Source organism: Heloderma suspectum, chromosome 4, assembly GCF_057233095.1.
Source record: "Heloderma suspectum isolate Gila_16-S chromosome 4, 16-S_ref, whole genome shotgun sequence".
Taxonomy (NCBI): Eukaryota; Metazoa; Chordata; class Lepidosauria; order Squamata; family Helodermatidae; genus Heloderma; species Heloderma suspectum.
In genome coordinates, this window is record NC_139461.1 from 137,786,783 (window position 1) to 137,808,296 (window position 21,514).

General features: G+C 43.6%; 1 protein-coding gene across 1 annotated transcript; it reads left to right on the plus strand.

Moving 5' to 3' along the window:
• The first annotated feature begins 3,081 nt into the window (after window positions 1–3,081).
• Window positions 3,082–14,389, plus strand: NDUFS6 (NADH:ubiquinone oxidoreductase subunit S6). Its single transcript, XM_084850665.1, has 4 exons — window positions 3,082–3,273; window positions 9,472–9,525; window positions 11,060–11,182; window positions 12,492–14,389. Exons 1-4 carry the CDS (start codon window positions 3,118–3,120, stop codon window positions 12,558–12,560), a joined length of 402 nt encoding a protein of 133 aa, XP_084706791.1. The 5' UTR covers window positions 3,082–3,117; the 3' UTR covers window positions 12,561–14,389.
• The last annotated feature ends 7,125 nt before the right edge of the window (window positions 14,390–21,514 follow it).

Below are 21,514 nucleotides of genomic sequence, written 5' to 3' on the forward strand. Positions count from 1 at the left end.
GATAGGTTGTCAGCTCCGAGTTCGGAGGTGGCCGCCTATCCCCATAGGATTGTCTAGAGTCCTAGAAATATGTCGCTATTTTTGAATTTTCTTTCTCAGGAGCTATAACAAATCAATTCTGCTGAACTCAGATAGAGCCTCTCTCCATTTAATAAAGCTATAATATTAATATCATATAAATGTTTGCAGATGCCTCCTCTACAAAAAAGGAAGCACACACTACAAATAGGGATTACAAGTTTAGCACCAGAAAAATTATTTTGTCCATCACGGCAAGTACTTTGAGGCCTTAAAACAGGTCATTTAAAAAAAAAAAAAAGAGCTCCTGCAAGTATACTGTTCAGGATAAGTTTTATCAGTGTAGTAAACATCCCTCACATTTATAGAGCACTTTAATTTACACCCATGTGGAAAAGAATACTCAGATGAAAGTGTCCTCCAGACAGAAAGCTGTCTTTATGTAAACCAGTTAAGGTGCAATCCCATGCATGTTTAGGCAGAAAAAAGTCCTACAACTCCAGACATTCTGGGAATGCTGGGTGTTGTAGAGACAGAAAAAAAGTCCTACATGCATAGGATTGTGCCTTTAAACATAAAAGTTATATTACTAGTATTATTTAAACCAGGCTTGTAAATGTCCACTATCTTGGTTGCCTGGAGTAATCATTGACTCTAGGCAGCAAAGTTTTTATATTGGGAAAATTCCCCCTCCCCTTTCTAAGCCATTATGTGCCCAAAATTATTAACATAAATTTGAACAATAAAACAAACAGAAAGTATTTTGATAGAATAGTAGTGTTGGAAGGGGCCTACAGGGCCATCGAGTCCAACCCCCATGTGGTAGTTCTGACTCCTTTTGTGGCAGTTCTGACTCGTGCACACTTGTGACCTTTGACAGGATGATGGCTGCTTGAGTATTTGGTTCTTCCTGCTTTGTGCTCTTGTTCCACAATGCTGGCATTTACACCATGTGGCTAGTAAATGATTTGACCATATAGCCTAGTGGACTGCCATTCCTATCCTATTCCAACTTCAGATGGATTATTGAATGCATCGATGATCATAAGCCCCCAAACCTGGAGGCTTATGATTACCCAATGCAGGGTGAGGCTCACAGCAGAGGTTATCTCCGCCTGTTCTCCCATCCTACATTTTTCACTAGATGGACTTTTTTGTGCTTCAGACGGGGCGCTTCAGAGGGCAGGCAGGAGGCGAGGCCTCAGGATAACTTTCATCCTGACCTCTCCAGTCTCCTCCTCTCCTCGCCCACCAAAACTCTCCCTTCTCCGAGGTTGAGTTCCCAACCTCAGAGCAGCTGGCATGGTTCTTTCTGCACTGGCTATGAAGGGGAGGGGGTTGGAGCTCTGATTCCCCTCTGAGGTTGGAGCACTGTCTACAAGCTCAGATCAGGGAATCTGAAATATCCTATGGCCCCTCAGATGCTGTCTATGGGATGCTTAGATGCTCCTTTAGTCTCATGTTTACTATAAGAAATAAGCAGAATATAAGTAAAGGTTATGGGCACAGTTCCACCACAGTTGATTTTGATGAGATAGATTTAAGTACACATTTTAAGAAAGAAGTGCTTAACTTTGGCTGAATTATGTCCTTTGCTTTGATTTTCTGATCCTGAACATGTTACTTGGAAATAAGCATTAGTAATACGAATGCAGCATAATTTTTATTACTGCATTTAGGGTGGTAACAAATTAAGTAGTTTGTTGGATTAAGGAAGTTTTATGCAGTTTGCATAACATACAAAGTAGTTCTTGAAGCTAGCAATATTTTAAAGTCTTAATAATCATTTTTATTTTCAAGGAAGCTATGTTCCCTACAAAAATCAACGTCTCTTGCACACAGGCTAATCAGAATTTTCCTCTTAGGTGACCAGTCAAACATCTTTGCTCTTGGGTCTCCTCCATCAATGCATGCAGTTACAACTTCCTCTGCTTGTGCCGAGGGTTAGTTTTACAGTGCACGTACAAACGGCCATGCCTGCGGACAAAGAAACAGTCCTTGCAGCGTCTTCTGAGGACCACCTTGCATTTCATGCCAGCTATGGGCTGCAAGTTAAGTGGCACGCAACTTGTGAGAAAGGGCAGCAAATCCATGCGATATGGCTTGGTGCCAGTTAAGGCTTGCGATGGGCTGACAAGCTTTGAATGTCCCAGTAGCCAGGAGGAGAACAAGCGGGAGGCCGAGCTGCAATTCAGGAACAGGGCTGACTTGGCCGCGGCAGCCACTGCATTCCGCAGAAGCAGAGAGGCCATTGTGCATAAGCTTAAGGAAAAAAGAAAATAAAAGATTAATGACAAATCAACCCACTAAATGCTGCCGCCCTATACACATGTACAAACCTTTGCACACCAACCTGCGAGTAAGCCCCACTGAGGCTTCCTTCTAAATATGAATAAGACAAGGCAGTAAGGCTGCAATCCTGTGCCACCCTTAGGAGGGACTAAATCCTACTCAACTCAGCAGTGCTGGCTCCCACGTACACAGAACGGCGCTAGCGTTTTCTATGCAACTTGGGAAAGTGACCTAGCAAATAATTCACAGTATACGAGATAAAGGGGACTGTGCCATAACCAGCGAGGGGCGCATGCGCGCTGAGCGATAGATGACGCCTCTTCCCCATCACTGCTAGCAGGCCGCCTGAATCTTACGCGCATGCGCAGTACTTCAGTATTTTCAGTCGTTACCGCCTGGAAGCCCGAAGCGCGCGTGCAGATTAGGATGCTCAGCTGTCAGTCGACCTCGGTAATGAAAACCTGCAGGCTCGGTTCCCCTCTCGCGAAACCTCCCCACCAGTGGTATCCCCGACCCGCGGGATCAGCACGACGCAGGTAGCGGCCACCAGCGGCACGACCCACCTCGGCCTTCCTAGGAGCGCACAAAATGACGGCCGCGGCGTCGCGCGAGCAGTCACGAAACCGCGTTTCTCACGTCCTGACGTCCCCGCGCCTCGTCAGCGGCGTTACGTCAGGCGCCGTTCGCCTCTGGGGGCGGGGCTTCGGGTTCACTCGCCCAGCGGCCGTCCTTCTCAGGGCCGCTTGTGGGTCGCGCGTGCGCAGTGGGTTTGCGTGAGGGAGGGCTGCGCTCGGGGGAGTTCCTGACATGGCGGCGCCCGCGCTACCCTTGCGAGGGGCGCTGCGGGCGGGGCTGGCGGCGGCGCGGGGCGGCGGCGCCCCGGGCTCCGCGCGGCCCGCGCTGGGGAGGAGCTATGGCGCGGCGGGCTCCGCGACCGGCGAGAAAGTGACGCACACTGGGCAGGTAAGCAAGGCTCGCCCCGCACCCCAGGCACCGGGTGGACGGAGGGCGCGCCCCGCAGCCCCTCGCCCCGCTGTCAGAGGTGCGGAGCTGCCTGCCTTCCCTCATGAGATGTCACCTCACCTTGAAGCAAGGTTACCGAAACAAAGGCAACAAGAAGAGGACGAAGAAGAACGAGCATAAGAAACCGCAATCGCTAAAGAAACAAAGAAATTCGTTAATTATGAATCTCAGTAGGAGCTCAGGTTCTATTGACGGTCGAAATGCACGTTCTGCCTGCCCTCCCCAGAGTCTTTGGAGTCGGTGGGAGCGCTCGTAGCTCCGTTTGCATATGCAGTAGATTGGCTGTTGGTTTTAGGGCACGTTTCGACAGAAAAAAAGCCTTCCAACTCCAGAATGCTGGGTTTTGAGGGCTTTTTTTTTCTGTCTAAGCATGCATAGGATTGTGCCCTTACTCAGTGATTTCGCTGCATTTGTGTGTCCCCTTTTTGCCAGCGCATTCCAAGTGGTTTAAAATAAAAGATACACGGCCCAGACAGCACAGCTATTTCAGGCTGTTGGTGGTTTCTGCAGGATCTGGTGCTGTAAAATCTGGCTTGGGCTTTCTTTTGCCGGTATATTTTTGTGGTGCTTAAAAAGAAATGGATTTATAATGGGTACAGTCAGGGCAACGTTAAATGCTTGAAAGCCTCATTTTATGCAATGATAGAACTACACATATCCTTGAGTATCTCCAGTGGGACTTAAAGCAGTGTCACTTTGATTGGATTGCTCACATTGTGCATTAGCTTTTAATGTATTATGTTCAAGTATGCCACTGTTCAGGTTGTGGAATTTCTAAGGTGGGCAACAAAGGTAAAACAACCACAAAATAAATTTCCAGTATTTAAAAGTAATAAAGCATTACTGCAAGTGGAAGCAGTGGAAGCAGTTGCATCAAAGAACAGCTAGATGATGAGCTGGAAAACCAGAAGACAAGGTCTCCTTCTGATGCTGAAAAGATATCAGATTTGGTGACAGGCAAATCTCCTTGGGGAGGGAATTATACATATTGGGCGCTATAGCTGAGAATGCCACCTGACTGACTTAAGAACTTGGGAGGGGTTGGAGAAAGTTGATTGCTCACTCAGGCAACAAGCAAGTCCTATTAAACTCACTAAGGGCGCGATCCTATGGCTGCTAGTCAGCAGCTAGACGGCCATAGGATAAGTCAGTTCCCTGAGAACTTACCTTCACTCCTCCCGCGCGGCCTTATAGGTAGCGTAGAACAGCCCTGGGCTTGGAAGAGGAGCATGGAGCAGCAAAAACGGGGCGTTCCTTAGGCATGCTGGGGCGAGGAAGTCGGAAATCTGGTACAACACATCCAATGTGTCATCTGGCTGCTACTTCCCACGCTCTGACTTCCTGCGGCTAGACAGCTGAAATAGGCTGTCTAGCCACAAATGCTGGGTGACTGAAGCGCGGAGGGGACGATTCCCTCTCCACTTCTCCTGCTGTGCATTGGATAGGCAGTCACCTCCGAGTAGGAAGGCGGCCACCTATCGTTGTAGGATTGCTCCCTAAATGTGTTTAGGAGTAAGCTATAAGTAGTGTAGCTGCCCCTTCATGGATCACTGCCTTGTTGTGGTGAAAGGGCTTGCGTAACTCAGAGAAGCCATAAGCTATGCCGTGCAGGGCCACCCAAGACGGACAGGTCATGGTGGAGAGTTCTGACAAAATGTGGTCCACTGGAGAAGGAAATGGCAAACCACTCCAGTATTCTTGCCAAGAAAACCCCATGGAATGTATCGCAAGGCTAAAAGATATGATGCCAGAAGATGAGCCCCTCAGGTCGGAAGGTGTCCAATATACTACTGGGGAAGAGCAGAGGGAATTTCCAAGTAGCGCCAGAAAGAGTGAAGTGGCTGGGCCAAAGCCGAAAGGACACTCAGCTGTGGATGTGTCTGGTGGTGAAAAGAAAGTCTGATGCTGTAAAGAACAATATTGTTTAGGAACCTGGAATGTAAGATCAATGAATCAAGGTAAGCTGGAGGTGGTCAAACATGAGATGGCAAGATTGAACATCGACATCTTGGGAATCAGCGAACTAAAATGGACAGGCATGGGCGAATTTAATTCAGGTGACCATCATATCTACTACTGTGGGCAAGAATCCCTTAGAAGAAATGGAGTAGCACTCATAGTCAACAAAAGGGTGGGAAAAGCAGTACTGGGGTACAATCTTAAAAATGATAGAATGATCTCAGTACGAATCCAAGGCAAACCATTCAACATCACAGTAATTCAAGTCTATGCCCCAACCACTGAGGCCGAAGAAGCTGAGGTTGATCGGTTCTATGAAGACCTACAACACCTTCTAGAACTAACACCAAAAAAAGAGGTCCTCTTCATCATAGGGGATTGGAATGCTAAAGTAGGAAGTCAAGAAATCACCGGGATAACAGGCAAGCATGGCCTTGGTGTACAAAATGAAGCAGGACAAAGGCTAATAGAGTTTTGCCAAGAGAACACGCTGATCATAGCAAACGCTCTTTTCCAACAGCAGAAGAGGCAACTTTACACATGGACATCACCAGATGGTCAATATCGAAATCAGATTATGTCCTTTGCAGCCAAAGATGGAGAAGCTCTATACAGTCAGTCAAAACAAGACCTGGAGCTGACTGTGGCTCAGATCATGAGCTTCTTGTTGTAAAATTTCGGCTTAAATTGAAGAATGTAGGGAAAACCACTAAACCATTCAGGTATGACCTGAATCTTATCCCTTATGAATATACAGTGGAGGTGAGGAATAGATTTAAGGGATTAGACCTGATAGACAGAGTGCCTGAGGAACTATGGACGGAGGTCCGTCACATTGTTCAGGAGGCAGCAACTCAATCCATCCCAAAGAAAAAGAAATGCAAGAAAGCAAAGTGGCTGTCTGATGAGGCTTTACAAGTAGCTCACGAAAGAAGGGAAGCGAAAAGCAAGGGAGAAAGGGGAAGATATACCCAACTGAATGCAGAGTTCCAGAGAATAGCAAGGAGAGACAAGAAGGCCTTCTTAAATGAACAATGCAAAGAAATCGAGGAAAACAACAGAATGGGAAAGACTAGAGATCTTTTCAAGAAAATCGGAGATGTCAAGGGAACGTTTTGTGCAAAGACAGGCATGATAAAGGACAAAGAAGGCAGGGACCTAACAGAAGCAGATGAGATTAAGAAGAGGTGGCAAGAATACACAGAAGAACTATACAGGAAAGATCTGAATGTCCCTGATAGCCATGAGAGTGTGGTCACGGAACTTGAGCCGGACATCCTAGAGAGTGAAGTCAAGTGGGCCTTAGGAAGCATTACTAACAACAAAGCTAGCGGAGATGACAGTATTCCAGCTGAGCTATTTAAGATCCTAAAAGATGATGCTGTTAAAGTGCTGCACTCAATATGCCAACAAATTTGGAACACTCAGCAGTGGCCACAAGACTGGAAAAGGTCAGTTTACGTTCCAGTTCCAAAGAAGGGCAATGCCAAAGAGTGTTCAAACTACTGTACAATTGCGCTCATTTGACATGCCATCAAGGTTATGCTCAAAATCAGCAGTATGCGAACCGAGAACTACCGGAAGTACAAGCTGGGTTTCGAAGAGGCAGAGGAACTAGAGATCAAATCGCCAACATTCGCTGGATCATGGAGAAAGCAAGAGAATTCCAGAAAAACGTCTATTTCTGCTTCATTGACTACGCTAAAGCCTTTGATTGTGTGGATCACAACAAACTGGAAAATTCTGAAAGAGATGGGAGTACCAGACCACCTTACCTGTATCCTGAGAAACCTGTATGAGGGTCAAGAAGCAACACGAAGAATCGATCATGAAACAACCAATTGGTTTCAAATTGGGAAAAGAGTACGACAAGGCTGTATATTGTCGCCCTGCTTATTTAATTTATATGCGGAGTACATAATGAGAAACGCTGGGTTGGATGAATCACAGGTTGGAATTAAGATTGCCGGGAGAATTATCCACAACCTCAGATACGCAGACGATACCACCCTAATGGCAGAAAGCGAAGAGGATCTAAAGAGCCTCGTGTTGAGGGTGAAAGTAGAGAGTGCAAAAGCTGGTTTGAAACTCAACATTAAAAAAATGAAGATCATGGCATCTGGCCCCATCACTTCCTGGCATATAGAAGGGGAAGAAATGGAAGCAGTGACAGATTTTATTTTCTTGGGCTCCAGGATCACCGCAGACGGTGACTGTAGCCATGAAATTAAAAGACACTTAACTATGGCAAACCTAGACAGCATAGTAAGAAGCAGAGACATCACCTTGCCGACAAAAGTCCGTATAATCACAGCTATGTTTTTCCCAGTAGTAACGTATGGCTGTGAGAGCTGGACTATAAGGAAGGCTGAGCACCGAAGAATTGATGCTTTTGAACTGTGGTGCTGGAGAAGACTCTTCCGAGTCCCTTGGACTGCAAGGAGGTCAAATTAGTCAATCCTAAAGGAAATCAACCCTGAGTGCTCATTGGAAGGACAGATAATGAAGCTGAAGCTCCAATATTTTGGCCACCTAATGCGAAGAGAAAAGTCACTGGAAAAGACCCTGATGCTGGAAAGACTGAAGGCAAAAGGAGAAGGGGCCGGCAGAGGATGAGATGGCTAGATAGCATCACGGATGCAATGAATATGAACTTGAGCACACCCCGGGAGAGAGCGGAGGACAGGAAGGCCAGGCGTGCTATGGTCCATGGGGTCATGAAGGGTCAGACATGACTTAACGACTGAACAACAACAAGTGTAGCTGCCCTAACCTGAAGGGCATGCTTAAGCATGAAGGCCTGAAAAAATTTGTCAGGAAAAAAAACTTTCTCTCCCCCTTACATATTTCAGTGTAATAATTCAGATATTTCAATGGAAATTTTGAAAATATTCCCACAGAGCGTGGGAAGAAAAAAACTCAAATATTTTTCTCTTTTTAGGGGTGAAATTTTTGTTGATTGCATTGCAGGGATGTCCATTTCAACGTCTGCGTTTTAGAAAATGAGTTTCTTCTATTTTGTTATAGTAATGTTAAGGCTCTGCATGTTGCATTTAGGCAAAGATATATAATGTTCCTTTTTGTTTACCTCAGTTTTGATGATTTCAACTTCACTTGTTTTTGTTATTTGTTAACTTGCAAAAAGATATGGTTACATATTTATTTGTTACATTTCTATACTGCCCAATAGCCAAAGCTCTCTGGGTGGTTCACAAAGGTACATCTAGCATATTTGTAATTATTGTCTGAATTAAAACAAAATAATGTATACTTTTATTATTCAGCAAATATACCAAACAATACTATTTATCTGCTAGGTTGTACACAATATGTTTCATGTTCTTATTTTTTTTCTTTTTTCTAAATCTTTTATTTTAAATTACATTACAAAATTCAATATGAAAGCATACAGCATCTAAAGTTCATAAGGAAACGTACTCAAAGAAATGTTTAGAGTCTTGACATTTGTTATTCCAAAATGCAACAAACTCAAACAATTTCTCCATCAAACTCTTTGCATCATTACCATTTCCTAAGAAATATGTTAATTTTGACATAACAGCAATGTGCCATTTTAAAATACCAACCAGAAAGTAAAGAAACATCAACCTTTTTTCTAATAACTTGAAATTCAAATCTTTGCTGCCATTAGGAGGTTAACTAGCAGTTTCAAATCTGTCTTTAACACTTTGTCCTTCGTATATTGTAATAAAATCACTTTAAGATCATCTGGTAAGGATCACCCTGTAACTGACTCAAGCAGTCTCCAGCTTCTAATAACTGGGCAAATCCAAAGATATGATAAACATCTGTAGGTGAGGCAGAACAACACTAACAAAAGTATTTTTCCTGAGTTGGAGATCTGCCTTAATAGGTATGCATTGAACATTGTAAAAATATTTTTTAAACCAAACAAAATGAATAAGGTTGGAACATTCTTCCAAATCTAGCACCATTCATTCTGTAGACTGGGATAGCCTGAGAATTTTCCCCATCTAGTATAGAATTTCCCCAAAAATGTTATCCCCCCCCCCCCCCCCGGTCGGTCTCAAAATATCTGGAAATGTTTCTAAGTTTGCTGACTTGTTCTTGACCCTTTTTTCTCACCTTCTACTCCAAACTAACTAAATCAGAATTGAAGATTTTTATTTGATTAATAGATTCCTACTTTTATTTCAGGTCTATGACGAACATGACTACAGGAAAGTTCGATTTGTTGGGAGACAAAAAGAGGTAAAATTCATGTCAGGAAATGTTTACCTTGATTCTGTACTTTCTCCAGTTACTGATAAAAGTGTTGACTTCAGTGGGAAAATATAATTGTCCTATGAGTAAATTTTAATCAACAACTCTATTAAAGACCTTGGACTGAAACCAGTTTTGTTCCACCAAATTACAGTGGATTTATGTAACTTAAATCACATACTTCAGCTGAAATCTTTTGTAGGTAGAGGAATGGGTTAACTCCCATTTTGAAACTTTCCCCTTTGTCATAGATGAAGAACATCCTGATGCTGCTCAGGTATTTGAAACTTGTAGTTTCTACACTTAGGCCTCATTCAGACATGGCAATGGAGATATTAAAAACAAAAACAATGTGTGTGTGCTGTTAATCCAGTTGATGTTTCCTTTAAGCCAGTTTGCCTTGCCTGCATGTGAAATATTTGTGTGCCAGAGATCCATGGCCTAAGAACTGGTATGCTAATGCTGCACATGCATCTGCTGAGGCCAGCCACGTGAAGTGCTACACAGGTATAACACATAAAGTGACTCTCTTTGCCTTGGCAGCAAAAAAGATCAGAAAGAGAGAATTAGACAAAATTGCCATAAACTGCCTTTGAGATTCTGAATATTAAGTTAAAGCTGAGTTTGCCCATGGTAACACATAATTTAACACTATTATTTCATAATGTTGAAATTTTTGTATTTCCATATATTATTTTGCTTTGATGTATTTGTCATGGCCTTTGGCTAGTACAATAAACTTGGAGATTGAAATGTTTCTAGATTGACAGAGGTGTATTTTTCTTTCACAACAGACGTCATATTTAAATTGGGTCTATTTTAATATATTGCTATCCAGTGGTGCACTTTCCTGTCCTCCTCACTGCAGCCATCTGTGCCCCTGGATAGCCTCTCCTTAGGGGCATGGTGGCCCTTGGGAAAGGCCTGGGATGTCAGGTGGAGGGCTACAGTGGGTGCAGGTGAAATTGGGCAGAGGCAGCTACCACTGAAGCAGAACCTACAAAAATGCTTAACTTTTGAGGGCTTGTTCTTTAGAAATGTAGTGTGCTCCAGCCTCTGAGTAGCATGCAGGCCTGCCATTTAGTCACTAACTGCTTGTAGCTGTTCTGACTTTGCCTCTGTTATGATAACAGTATGTCCTATATCCATTTCCACAGCAGAAAAGATATTTTCTAAAGTGAATAAAGCTGTGTTTTGTGTTTGTCTTGTGGCCTAATCCTTTAGTCTCTGGGTACAAGTAGGCCTTTGTCTTGAGAGTTTACAGCAATGTTGATTCTGCAACAATCCCTGCTGTGGGTTAAAAGTGACACACAGCACTACAGTAGGCAGCGGAGAGGAGGAGGGTCCCAAAGGTTCAAGGAGAGCTGTTGACATCACATAGATACACTGTTGGAGGCAGAGCTAGCCAGCTCTGGCCTGCTTATTTGCAGGATTTTGCTATAGCTGTGGTAGCAAAAGCCACTGCAGCTGAAGTGAATGTATAGCTTGGGCACTGAACACTTTTTCTGTTTTGCTCTTATAGGTGAATGAGAACTTTGCAATTGATTTAATTGCTGAGCAGCCTGTGAGTGAAGTTGAAATCAGAGTCATATCCTGTGATGGTGGTGGTGGAGCTCTGGGACATCCTAAAGTGTATATAAACTTGGTAATGTAATTTAAACATTCCTGTGTGGCCCCACTTACTGTTGTCCCTTACTGTGCTCAGTGTCCTATTTGGGGGGAAAATGTACACCACAGAGATTGAGCAGTGCAGTCCACTATGTGCATGGTACATTTTTGCTGCCTATTACAGAACTGCAAAAATGGAGATTGTGAAGCAACTGCAGGCCACAATGCACCACTGATAGCTGTGTTCAGTCTTCTGGGTCACAAGGTGTGCATGCCTAGGTTTTAATGACAGCGTCAATTGTTCAAGTCATATTTATATGGGTGTTTTTAGAGTTAAAGGCATATGTGTGTTTTTAAGATCATCTTTTTTCTTCTTGTATTCAGTCAGTGGTTCATTCTTCATGTTATACCAACTAACCTGCATTCATGCCATACTTTAATTGTTTTGCATTAATTATTGCCTGTTAGAGCAGTTCACCTGTAAATTCAAATCTTTTATGGAATATATTCTTGAATAGATTGCTTTATTTTAATAGCTTATATCTTATTAGTTGGCTAGCATGGAAGACGGAAACACTTGCTGATCTGAAGTGTTGTCACTTTTTATGGTTTAATTGCATTCTTCATGATGGGTAGAAGGAAGTGGAGGCAAATTGATAAAAAAAAATGTGAAATTGATAGTCAGGAGTAGCTGAAAGGGAGATAATGGGCAATTGTTAGAGCTGTGCTTGCATGCCATCAATGAATTACATTCATAGGCTCAGCGCTTTGGTAATGACAATCAAAATCACTCTTAGTTTACACAGAAAATTGTATAATTCAGATCAATAATTTGTTTTGCATTTTCAGGTGAGAATGGACCCCCATCTTAATATTTTTATGTTCGAAAGTATTCATTCTTCATTGAGAGGCAATTGTTAGAATTGTCCTTTTTTTCCATTTTCACTGTCAGATTCCTGTTGAATCTGCCAACTCACTATTGTGAAAAGAGAGGAAGCAACTATTAATATTTTTAATAAACATGGAGTGGGAGCAGCACATTAAATCTGTTTTATCACTTGGGCAGCATGACTTTTTCTATGTGTACTCAGAAGCAAACACCATTGAGTTCACTGTGATTTACTTTGAAATTTGTGTGCTTAGGAGTACACTTGGGAGTAAGTGGGTTTCACAGGAACTTACTTTTCAACAAACATCAATAGGATTGAGCTGCATGTCAACCTTCAGAGTAGAATTTCACTTCTCATATGTGAACAGAATGTATTAAAACTAGTTTATATGGATATGTACTTACATCAGTAAGATAAAATTGTACTTTATTTCCTCCCTCCCCATCCCATTTCCAGGATAAAGACACAAAAACGGGGACATGTGGCTACTGTGGACTTCAGTTTAAGCAGAAGCACCTTCACTGAAATGAATTGTATTATCACATCCTTCAGAGCTGTTAGACTTTCTGTGTTATAGTATTAAATATATATTTAACAGGCCATTGTGAGTGATATCTGTTCTTAATCTCTTTTTTCTTTTGGCTTTGGAATGGAATGTCCATAACAATTTTGAGAGGTACGTGGTTCCTGTCAGATTTCTACATGTAAGGATGAAACAGTTTAGAATTTGAACAACAGAACTGTAGCACTGAAAGGGACCTGAATATCATATTGTACTTTGTGGTGCAATTCACTATATCTAGATATTGGCCTCATTTGGATGTAACACTGAACTGTGGTTTAAATGTGACTTACTGAAATAATTTCCAGAGGGGTAGCTATCTTACTGTATTGCAGAAAAAACAACAAGGAGTTTTGTGGCATCTTAAGGACAAATAAATTTATTCTGACATATGTTTTTGCGGGTACTGTCCATTTAATAAGACGCATGATGTTTTGGCTGAAATAAGCCAACTTCAAGCCATGGTTTATTAAACAGGGTTGTTTCAATAAACTGTAGTTAAGATGAACCACAGTTTAGGGTTTGGAGGTAACACTAAACTCTGGTTAAATTGAAAGCACAAGCAAAGGCTTCCAGTCTCCTTACAGCTATGCTGAAGGGAGAAACACATAAGCCTGAAACTCATTCATGTAACAGTAAACCATAGTTTAGTGTTAGTCTCAAAGAAGACCATGAAGTCAACATACGCCAGATTTTTGAGCAAACTCGAAAATTGTTTTGTCTTCTCAGATGGCTAGTCTTTTGAATATCTACTAATACAGTGGTGTTTCAAATTTCCTACTGACATGGAATCCTTTTCAAGTTGTTTTTTGTGCCAAGGAACTCCTTGTATTCTGCCCTGAAAACCAGCGGTTCTCAGGTGCGTTCTAGGGTGCACACTTGGCTCCTGGGGGACACCTATCAGGCCTAGAACATGCCCAGTAATCCCCTGCAGCTATCATTCAGGGAAGTTAGTCTGCCATTAGTGATCTTCTTGTTCAAGAGCTGTTAATGAGCTTTTGATTTTTCAGAGTTTCTAGGAACACATTGCGCTAGCAGATTTAGGGTGCAACCAAGAAAGGAGTGACAGATGCAAGTTTTGCCTCCAGCTTTAAAATTTTTTTCTCTAGATGGGTCCCTGAGTCCAGAGGCATTGTGCTGCTGGTGCTGGTGAGGCCATAGGATTTTGCATATCCTGGACTCTGCTCTCCCCAGCCACCGGTGTGCCCCCTTTTTGGCCTCTATGAGGTAATTTGAAGCTGCTTTTTTCCGCTGTGGTTGCAAGGGGGTGGGGGAGGGATTGGATCTTGATGTTCTCCTCCTGAAGTTATAGGGGTGTCTACAGCTTCAGGAAGGGAAATCTGCAAAATCCTATGTCCCTGTTATGCGCTCTCAGGGACCATAGGATTGCCCCCCACATTCAAATTTGTTCTTAAAAAGTCTGAATTTTGGCTTATTGTTGACTTTCTCGCTCTTCTTGGAAACAGATACAGAGGATAAATCCTTCCTGTTGAAGAATGGCTGGAAATTGTTATCTTCTCTGCTCTGCTGTTCTCTACTTATTTGAGCTGTAGGGGATTTTAAATATTTGATATGATTATATTTTAGAGTGCTTTTACAGCATTCATACTTAGTCTTCACTGCTCTCCATGATTTATCTGAAATGGGAATTTCATCCTAAACTTACAACACAGATCCAAAGGGAATCAGCTGTGATATCAGTTCCATGATTACAGCAATGTAGGAATGACATGGGCAAAGCAATTAAAGATCAGTTTAGCTTCTTGCTGTATGTGTCACAGCAAGAAAACTTACTCTTTTGTTGTTTATTCGGTCAGTCGCTTCTGACTCTTTGTGACTTCATGGACCAGCCCACGCCAGAGTTTCCTGTCGGCCGTCGCCACCCCCAGCTCCCCCAAGGTCGAGTCCGTCACCTCCAGAATATCATCCATCCATCTTGCCCTTGGTCAGCCCCTCTTCCTTTTGCCTTCCACTTTCCCTAGCATCAGCATCTTCTCCAGGGTATGCTGTCTTCTCATTATGTGGCCAAAGTACTTCAGTTTTGCCTTTAATATTCCCTCAAGTGAGTAGTCTGGCTTTATTTCCTGGAGTATGGACTGGTTTGATCTTCTTGCAGTCCAAGGCACTCTCAGAATTTTCCTCCAGCACCACAGTTCAACAGCATCTATCTTCCTTTGCTCAGCCTTCCTTATGGTCCAGCTCTCGCAGCCATAGGTTACTATGGGGAATACCATTGCTTTAACTATGCGGACCTTTGTTGTCAGTGTGATGTCTTTGTTCTTCACTATTTTATCAAGATTTGTCATTGCTGTCCTCCCAAGAAGTAAATGTCTTCTGATTTCCTGGCTGCAGTCAGCGTCTGCAGTAATCTGCGCCTAGAAAGACAAAGTCTGTCACTGCCTCCACGTTTTCTCCCTGTATTTGCCAGTTATCAGTCAAGCTGGTTGCCATAATCTTGGGTTTTTTGAGGTTTAACTGCAACCCAGCTTTTGCACTTTCTTCTTTCACCTTCGTCATGAGGTTCCTCAGCTCCTCCTCGCTTTCAGCCATCAAAGTGGTATCATCTGCATATCTGAGATTGTTAATGTTTCTCCCAGCGATTTTAACTCCAGCCTTGGCTTCATCAAGCCCAGCACGTCGCATGATGTGTTCTGCATACAGGTTGAATAGGTAGGGTGAGAGTATACAACCGTGCCGTACTCCTTTCCCAATCTTAAACCAGTCCGTTGTTCCGTGGTCTGTTCTTACCGTTGCTACTTGGTCATTATACAGATTCCTCAGGAGGCAGACAAGATGACTTAGTATCCCCATACCACCAAGAACTTGCCACAGTTTGTTATGGTCCATATGGAAATATTCAAAGTGCAGTATCTCAACTAAGGCTCCTGTTGTGGATTATCTAGAGAGCCAGTGGTTGGTGTAGTGGCGAGAGTGTTGGACTGGGGGTGGTACAGAGAAAGAAAGCTGTGTGATCCTGCAATGTTGCAAACTGCTCACTGGCTCTGCTCACTCTCAGCTGTGGCCCCTGATTAACGTTTCCCATGGGTCAACAGCCCTTCACAGAAAATGGTTCCCTATCCTTGAATTAGCCTGATGTAGATCTCAATCATCTGTATTGGTTTTACTGGAGTAGTAATACATAGCCTTTAGACTCTAGCGTTTAGAAAATATCTCTGGCCAGTAGAAGCTTTATATTTCTAGCCATTAGAGGATTTCTTGAGGAAATTCCTCCTGTAGTAGATTCCCTGCCTCCTGCCAAGTCCCGAAAGGGTCTCCTTTCCTGAATGTTTTTCTCTGAAGGATTTATTGCTCAGTTCTGACAAGCGCAAAATGGCTAGTTCAACCATCGCCACTCTCTAACTGCTTCTTTCTCTCCTAGAGGGCATCATAGTTCTAAAAACAACTGAATAGCCATCTGCCACAATTCCAGGACAGCTTCATTCAGCAGTGGTACAAGCATGGGACTGCTTCTATATAGCTTTCCATCCACTGGGGGACACAAATATAGCTAGAATGTTTCTGATATTAAAAGTCATTGAACCCCATAGCCCAATATTCCCACATTTCTAAAAAAACACAAGTTATCATGCATTGATTCTTGTAAGATCATGTACCCCATTATGTTGGGGGAGAGAAACTTCATGCTTGAAGAGGAGTCTGGTAAATGATGATTTGCAAATATGAAAAGTCTCGCAGGGTATGGTGCATGCACTACGCTAATCAGAGATGCTGGGGGGGGGGCTTCATGCACTAATGGGAAGTTAGAAACTCAAGTATGTTTATCCTCAACATTTCTAACTTGAAATGGTGACACATCGCTAATTCAAAAATACTCATTTTAACCACATTCTAGAGGACTCAGGGTTTGCTTGGGGTCATTAGCTTATGAGTCTTTACAATTCTGTATGCAAATACATTGAGAGTGTAGGGCTGGTTGATGTTATTGTGGGGCTTGAGATGGAAAATTCAAGAGATGCCATTAACATGGGAAATCCACTGGGCAAGCCTTGAAATTTATGAGAGTTGCACAAGAGGTATTATATTTGTCGGGCTTCCATTTATTTCAGTAAAGATTGTGCTGAAGAACTTTGCAGTAAACTGTGCCCTGTGGCTCAGATCTTTCTGCTCCCACTTCTGCAACTGCACTTTGCCTTGGGGCAGGGCATTTCAGTCCAGTCTGAACTCTGACAGGTGGAGTGGGCAGGCGAGGATGGCAGCAGCTATAGCCGTTTGATTGCTTGCATTTATATCCCACCCTTTTTCCTCTTGCAAGGAACCCAAGGCAGCTTACATTATCTTGCTCCTCTCCATTTTATCCTCACAACAACAACCCTGTGAGGTGGGTTCGGCTGAGAGTCTGTGACTGGCCCAAAGTCACCCAGTGAGCTTCTGTGGCCGAGTGGGGACTAGAACCCGGATCTCCCAGCTCCCAGTCCAACACTAGCCACTCACCATGAATGAGTGGAAATGGGCATCTAAGATCAGCAGCCTCTCTCCAGGGAGGGTAGGTGGTTAGTCACCATTGCTCCTTGCCTGCCCTTGTGCTTTGGCAGTGTGAGCAAGCAGTGATGGCACAGATCAGCTGCCATCCTGCCCTTTTCCTCCATATTGAGTGAGTGAGTGCATTCATAGATCACTTTTCTGCCAAGATAGATGGTTTAGTAATTACAATTATTTATATCCTGCCTTTCAGGATATAAATTCTTGTGAGATAGGCCACAAGTAATATTCAAATATATAAACAAAGTCACAATAACCAATATTAACGTATAGTCATCAGTGTTAAAATACCTGTGTGTGTGTACACACACATTCTCTTATATCAGTTGAAGGTCTCCTTAGGAGGTGATGGCCTGAGCAACCTGGGCTTTTTCACCTCAGGGTGCAGAGGTCTTAAACAGCCCCAGGAAAGGTGAGGCAGGGGTTTCCCCAAAAAATTATTTCCGATCCTTTTAGGAACAGACAGCACAAGCTCCCTGGCTTGGGCTTTGACTGGGAGGAGAGGGGAGGGGGTGGAACATTGCTTATACATTCTTATTTATACTTGCTGTATGTTGGGACTACATGCATTGCTTGTACAGACTGGTATATGTCTGAGTATGCACATGGTAGGCAAAACTGAAGTACTTTGGCCACATAAGGAGAAGACAGGACACCCTGGAGAAGATGCTGATGCTAGGGAGAGTGGAAGGCAAAAGGAAGAGGGGCCGACCAAGGGCAAGGTGGATGGATGATATTCTGGAGGTGACAGACTCGACCTTGGGGGAGCTGGGGGTGGTGACGGCTGGCAGGAAGCTCTGGCGTGGGCTGGTCCATGAAGTCACGAAGAGTCGGAAGCGAATGAATGAATAAACAACAACAACAACAACATGCACAGAGGAGAGGGATCCTTATCTGGTCTGTTCTCCCATTTCCCTCTCACACACACAGCCACGCCGCATTCCTCCCTGGAAGAGGTGGTGTCCAGGCCTTTGCCTGTGCTGCTCGTCCATCTGTAACATGAGTGTTGTAAATTACGCTGTTCTGGAAGTGTGGAGGGGCTGAGAGGGCTCACTGTGGTGGGTGGGAAAGGAATGGAATGGAGGCAAAGGGAATGAAAGGAGGCAGCAGCAGCAGCCAGGTGCTACAAACAGCAGCACACTTGAAATGAAGAGAATGGCTCCTTCAGCAGCCTAATTCCAGCTGCCAGGCCCCCTATTTTTGGCACCAATGGCTATTGGGAACCAGGATTTGTACACCCCTGCCAATAAGTGTGTAGAAGAAGGGAAGTGAAAAAAGCAGGAATGTAGGGGGAAAAAGAGATTACTAATGCTACATTGGGGAAATGTTGACAGATGACATCTAGTATGAACCAGCATGCAAACGCCCTGGAATTGCATGTTTGAGTAGATGAGAGAGTCCTCAGGGTGGGAGAAATTACTTCCACCAAGAAAACTGCAACCAGGGCAGGAAGTCTCTGGAGCATGAGTGATTGAACTTCTCAAGCCTTACATGGTAGAACTAACCAAACAAAGGACGTTCTCCGTTGGGGAGGTGGCTTTTGTTCATGGAAACTACTGGACACAAACCTATGATAAAACAGCGTGATTGCCATCTGGTGCACTTAAACGTCCATGACTATAAGCACAGTGGACGTTTCATCTTGAGCAATTAAGTTCAGAACTTTGGCGTGACGAGCAACTTCCCGAAGATGACAGACTCGAGCGATGACAGATAGCTAGAACAGCCATATTTGATGGGGCCTCTTTAGTCATGCTAAACTGAGTTTGATTCCTGAGAGGCTAATCTCAGTGTTACAGTACTAATTTATTAGACATGGTTAGATTTACAATTTCATTTTTTGTGCCATTATAAGAAATGATAAGGTTTAAACTAATTACATTGCATTGGCTCATCCTCCCTCCACCCCGCCCCCCTAGAAACCCTGTAAAATTCATAAAGGGAGTTAGAGGCACTTTTTGAACAATTTAATTTTCGTAGAGTTGATGAGATTTTTAAATTGTCATGTCACATGACAGATTATCTACAATGCCAGCTCCTCTCCTCCCTGAGCTACGGTACCAGAACAGATACAATTCAAAAAACAAGTCTTGGCAAATTCATTCAGCACTGAACTTGGTTGCCTCTTATCTTTCTGCTGGTGTATTTTAGTAATCATATGTAATTTGATCCCCCACCTCCTGTCCTCAAGAACAGTCTTTCTGGTTCAGAAGCTGTGTGCAAGCTTACTTTGAACTCTTCGGTAATGATTCAAAACATGTGTAGGCAACACAGTTATCTGGAAAAGATGCGATTTGGAAATATCGTGATTTTAGCCACAGACAAAATTGAGTTTTTTCCTGGGCTTGACTAGACTAAAAATCAGATTTCAGTTTAATGTTGGAATTAATGATGGGAATGTATATAGAAATGTAGCCATGGAGATGATTTGTAGAGTAAGTGGGCCGGTGCCAGGCCGAGATTTCCTTCCCAGATGTCATTAATCCATCCCCCCCCCCCCCCGCATTAGCCCGGCTTCTTTCTCTTAGTCCATTGGGACCCATCTTCTCCGTCTTGCGTTTTCACTTTTCCCACAGTTTCCTCCTCCCTTTCTTCCATTCAGACTTATTCAGCTATAGGGTCCTGTTACTGAGATGCCTATCAAAGACTCCAAACTTTGGAAAACAGGCTCCTGCTTTTCCATGCTGCGCACTGCTATTCCGTGATGTTCCCAGGTAGTAGCTGTGCCGGTTGCTGCTCCTTGCTTCGTTCTCAAACCTTTGCTTGTAGGAATTTTTTAGTGGGGCAGGAGGAGAGAATTTTAATTCATTCTCTAACATTTCAGATCTTTAAAGTGTCTGTGACATGAGAGGCTTCTTAAACTAGTCATTTTTCCTTCTGCAAATTGGTTTGGCATCTAATTAATTAATTAATAAGATTTTTTTAAACCTGCCTTTCAGGGTGTACTGCCCTCACAAGGTTACTTACAATATTACAGAAACAGAAACATAGAATTACAATTAAACGCACCCACCCACCCCAGTAACCAGTTAATTATTTTAAGCACCAAATGCAGACTGGAATAAATGCGTTCTTCTGTTTTGTTTTGTCTTGAAACCTAGCAGTAATGAGGCCATATGTATCTCTTTGGGGAGGGTGTTCCAAATGTGTGGGGCCACCACTGGCACTGAGAAAACTCTGACCCAAGTACCAGCCAGCCTAACTGCTCTTGCTGGTGGACCAGAGACTAGGTCCTCTAACCCTGATCTTAATGCTTGGCCAGGCTCATACAGGTGTAGGCAGCCCTTCAGATAATGTGGTCCCAAACCATTTTAAGATGGACAGGGTCACATATAGCTCACTGAAGTTCCCTACCTCTTTTTAAAGACTTTTAGGGCTCCCCTCCCCGCCATTTAACCTGTCCTACCAGAAAGGAGAGGAAGACTAGGGAAGCATACAAATAAACAGGCAAGCAAAAAAGTGAGAGTTAATTTATGGGCATCACCAGTACACAAGATCTTGGTATGTTGTTCATTTCGTTCTCTGTGCTTATGATATGGAGCAGCAGGCTTCCACCATGGCCCTGTTTCCCAGGCAGTCCACTGGCACACCTGACTAGCCTGGCTGGGATTGCCAGATCTTTGGATTTCACCCAATGTTTCAGAGTTTTAGCTGCCTCCTTATGGTCTCTAAAGCAAGGAATACAGTTGGGCTGTTCACATAACACGACAGCCCACCGTGGGTTATGTAACCCACGATGAGGCTGCGGCACATGTGGGGCACGTGCAGCCATCATTTTGAATATGCAACTGTCACTTGGGGGTTGTCATGTCATGCAAACCTGGCAAGTGTGGGTTATGTGAAGGTTAAATAACCATCACATAATCCATGTCCTGTTTTAGGGTTATGCAAGGGTTGTTTAACTCTCGCATCTCATGCTCACCAGGTTCACATGACACAACCCTGGAGCAGGGGTTGTATATGCAATCTGGTACCCATGGGCACCATGGCTCATCATGGATTAAATAACCCATGATGAGCTGCAGTGTGTCATCCAAACCCGGCCACTCTCAGGGTGAGGACCACCATGGAGGCTACTTTCCCATAAGCCCTCCCCTGCCTTCTCCCCCATTCTAAATTTTAAACCAACATCTCTTTTGTGGAAACTTCTTCCAGTCTCCGTAGTTTTCTTTCTCTTTGTGTAGGAAGAGAAGGAAAGAGAGGTGGACATGGGCATATGTATTTTGAAAATACATGGTTACAGAGGTACAGCTAGGTAATTTTAGACCCTGGGCTGAATAGTCTCACGGCCCCTCTTTAGGCAGCCATGTTGTGTTACTTCAGTTACGAAACACACAGCTAACATTTCTCTTCTTCCCTACCCCACTCCACTGCCATTCTGTCCTTTACGACTGCTTCCACACTCCCGACAGGTTAA

Bases quoted from the DNA above. Each gene is read 5' to 3' on its own strand.
- NDUFS6 (XM_084850665.1), top strand. From the start codon at position 3,118: ATGGCGGCGCCCGCGCTACCCTTGCGAGGGGCGCTGCGGGCGGGGCTG. The intron at 3,274-9,471 runs GTAAGCAAGGCT...CTTTTATTTCAG, and splicing joins AAGTGACGCACACTGGGCAG to GTCTATGACGAACATGACTA. The intron at 11,183-12,491 runs GTAATGTAATTT...TCCCATTTCCAG, and splicing joins CTAAAGTGTATATAAACTTG to GATAAAGACACAAAAACGGG.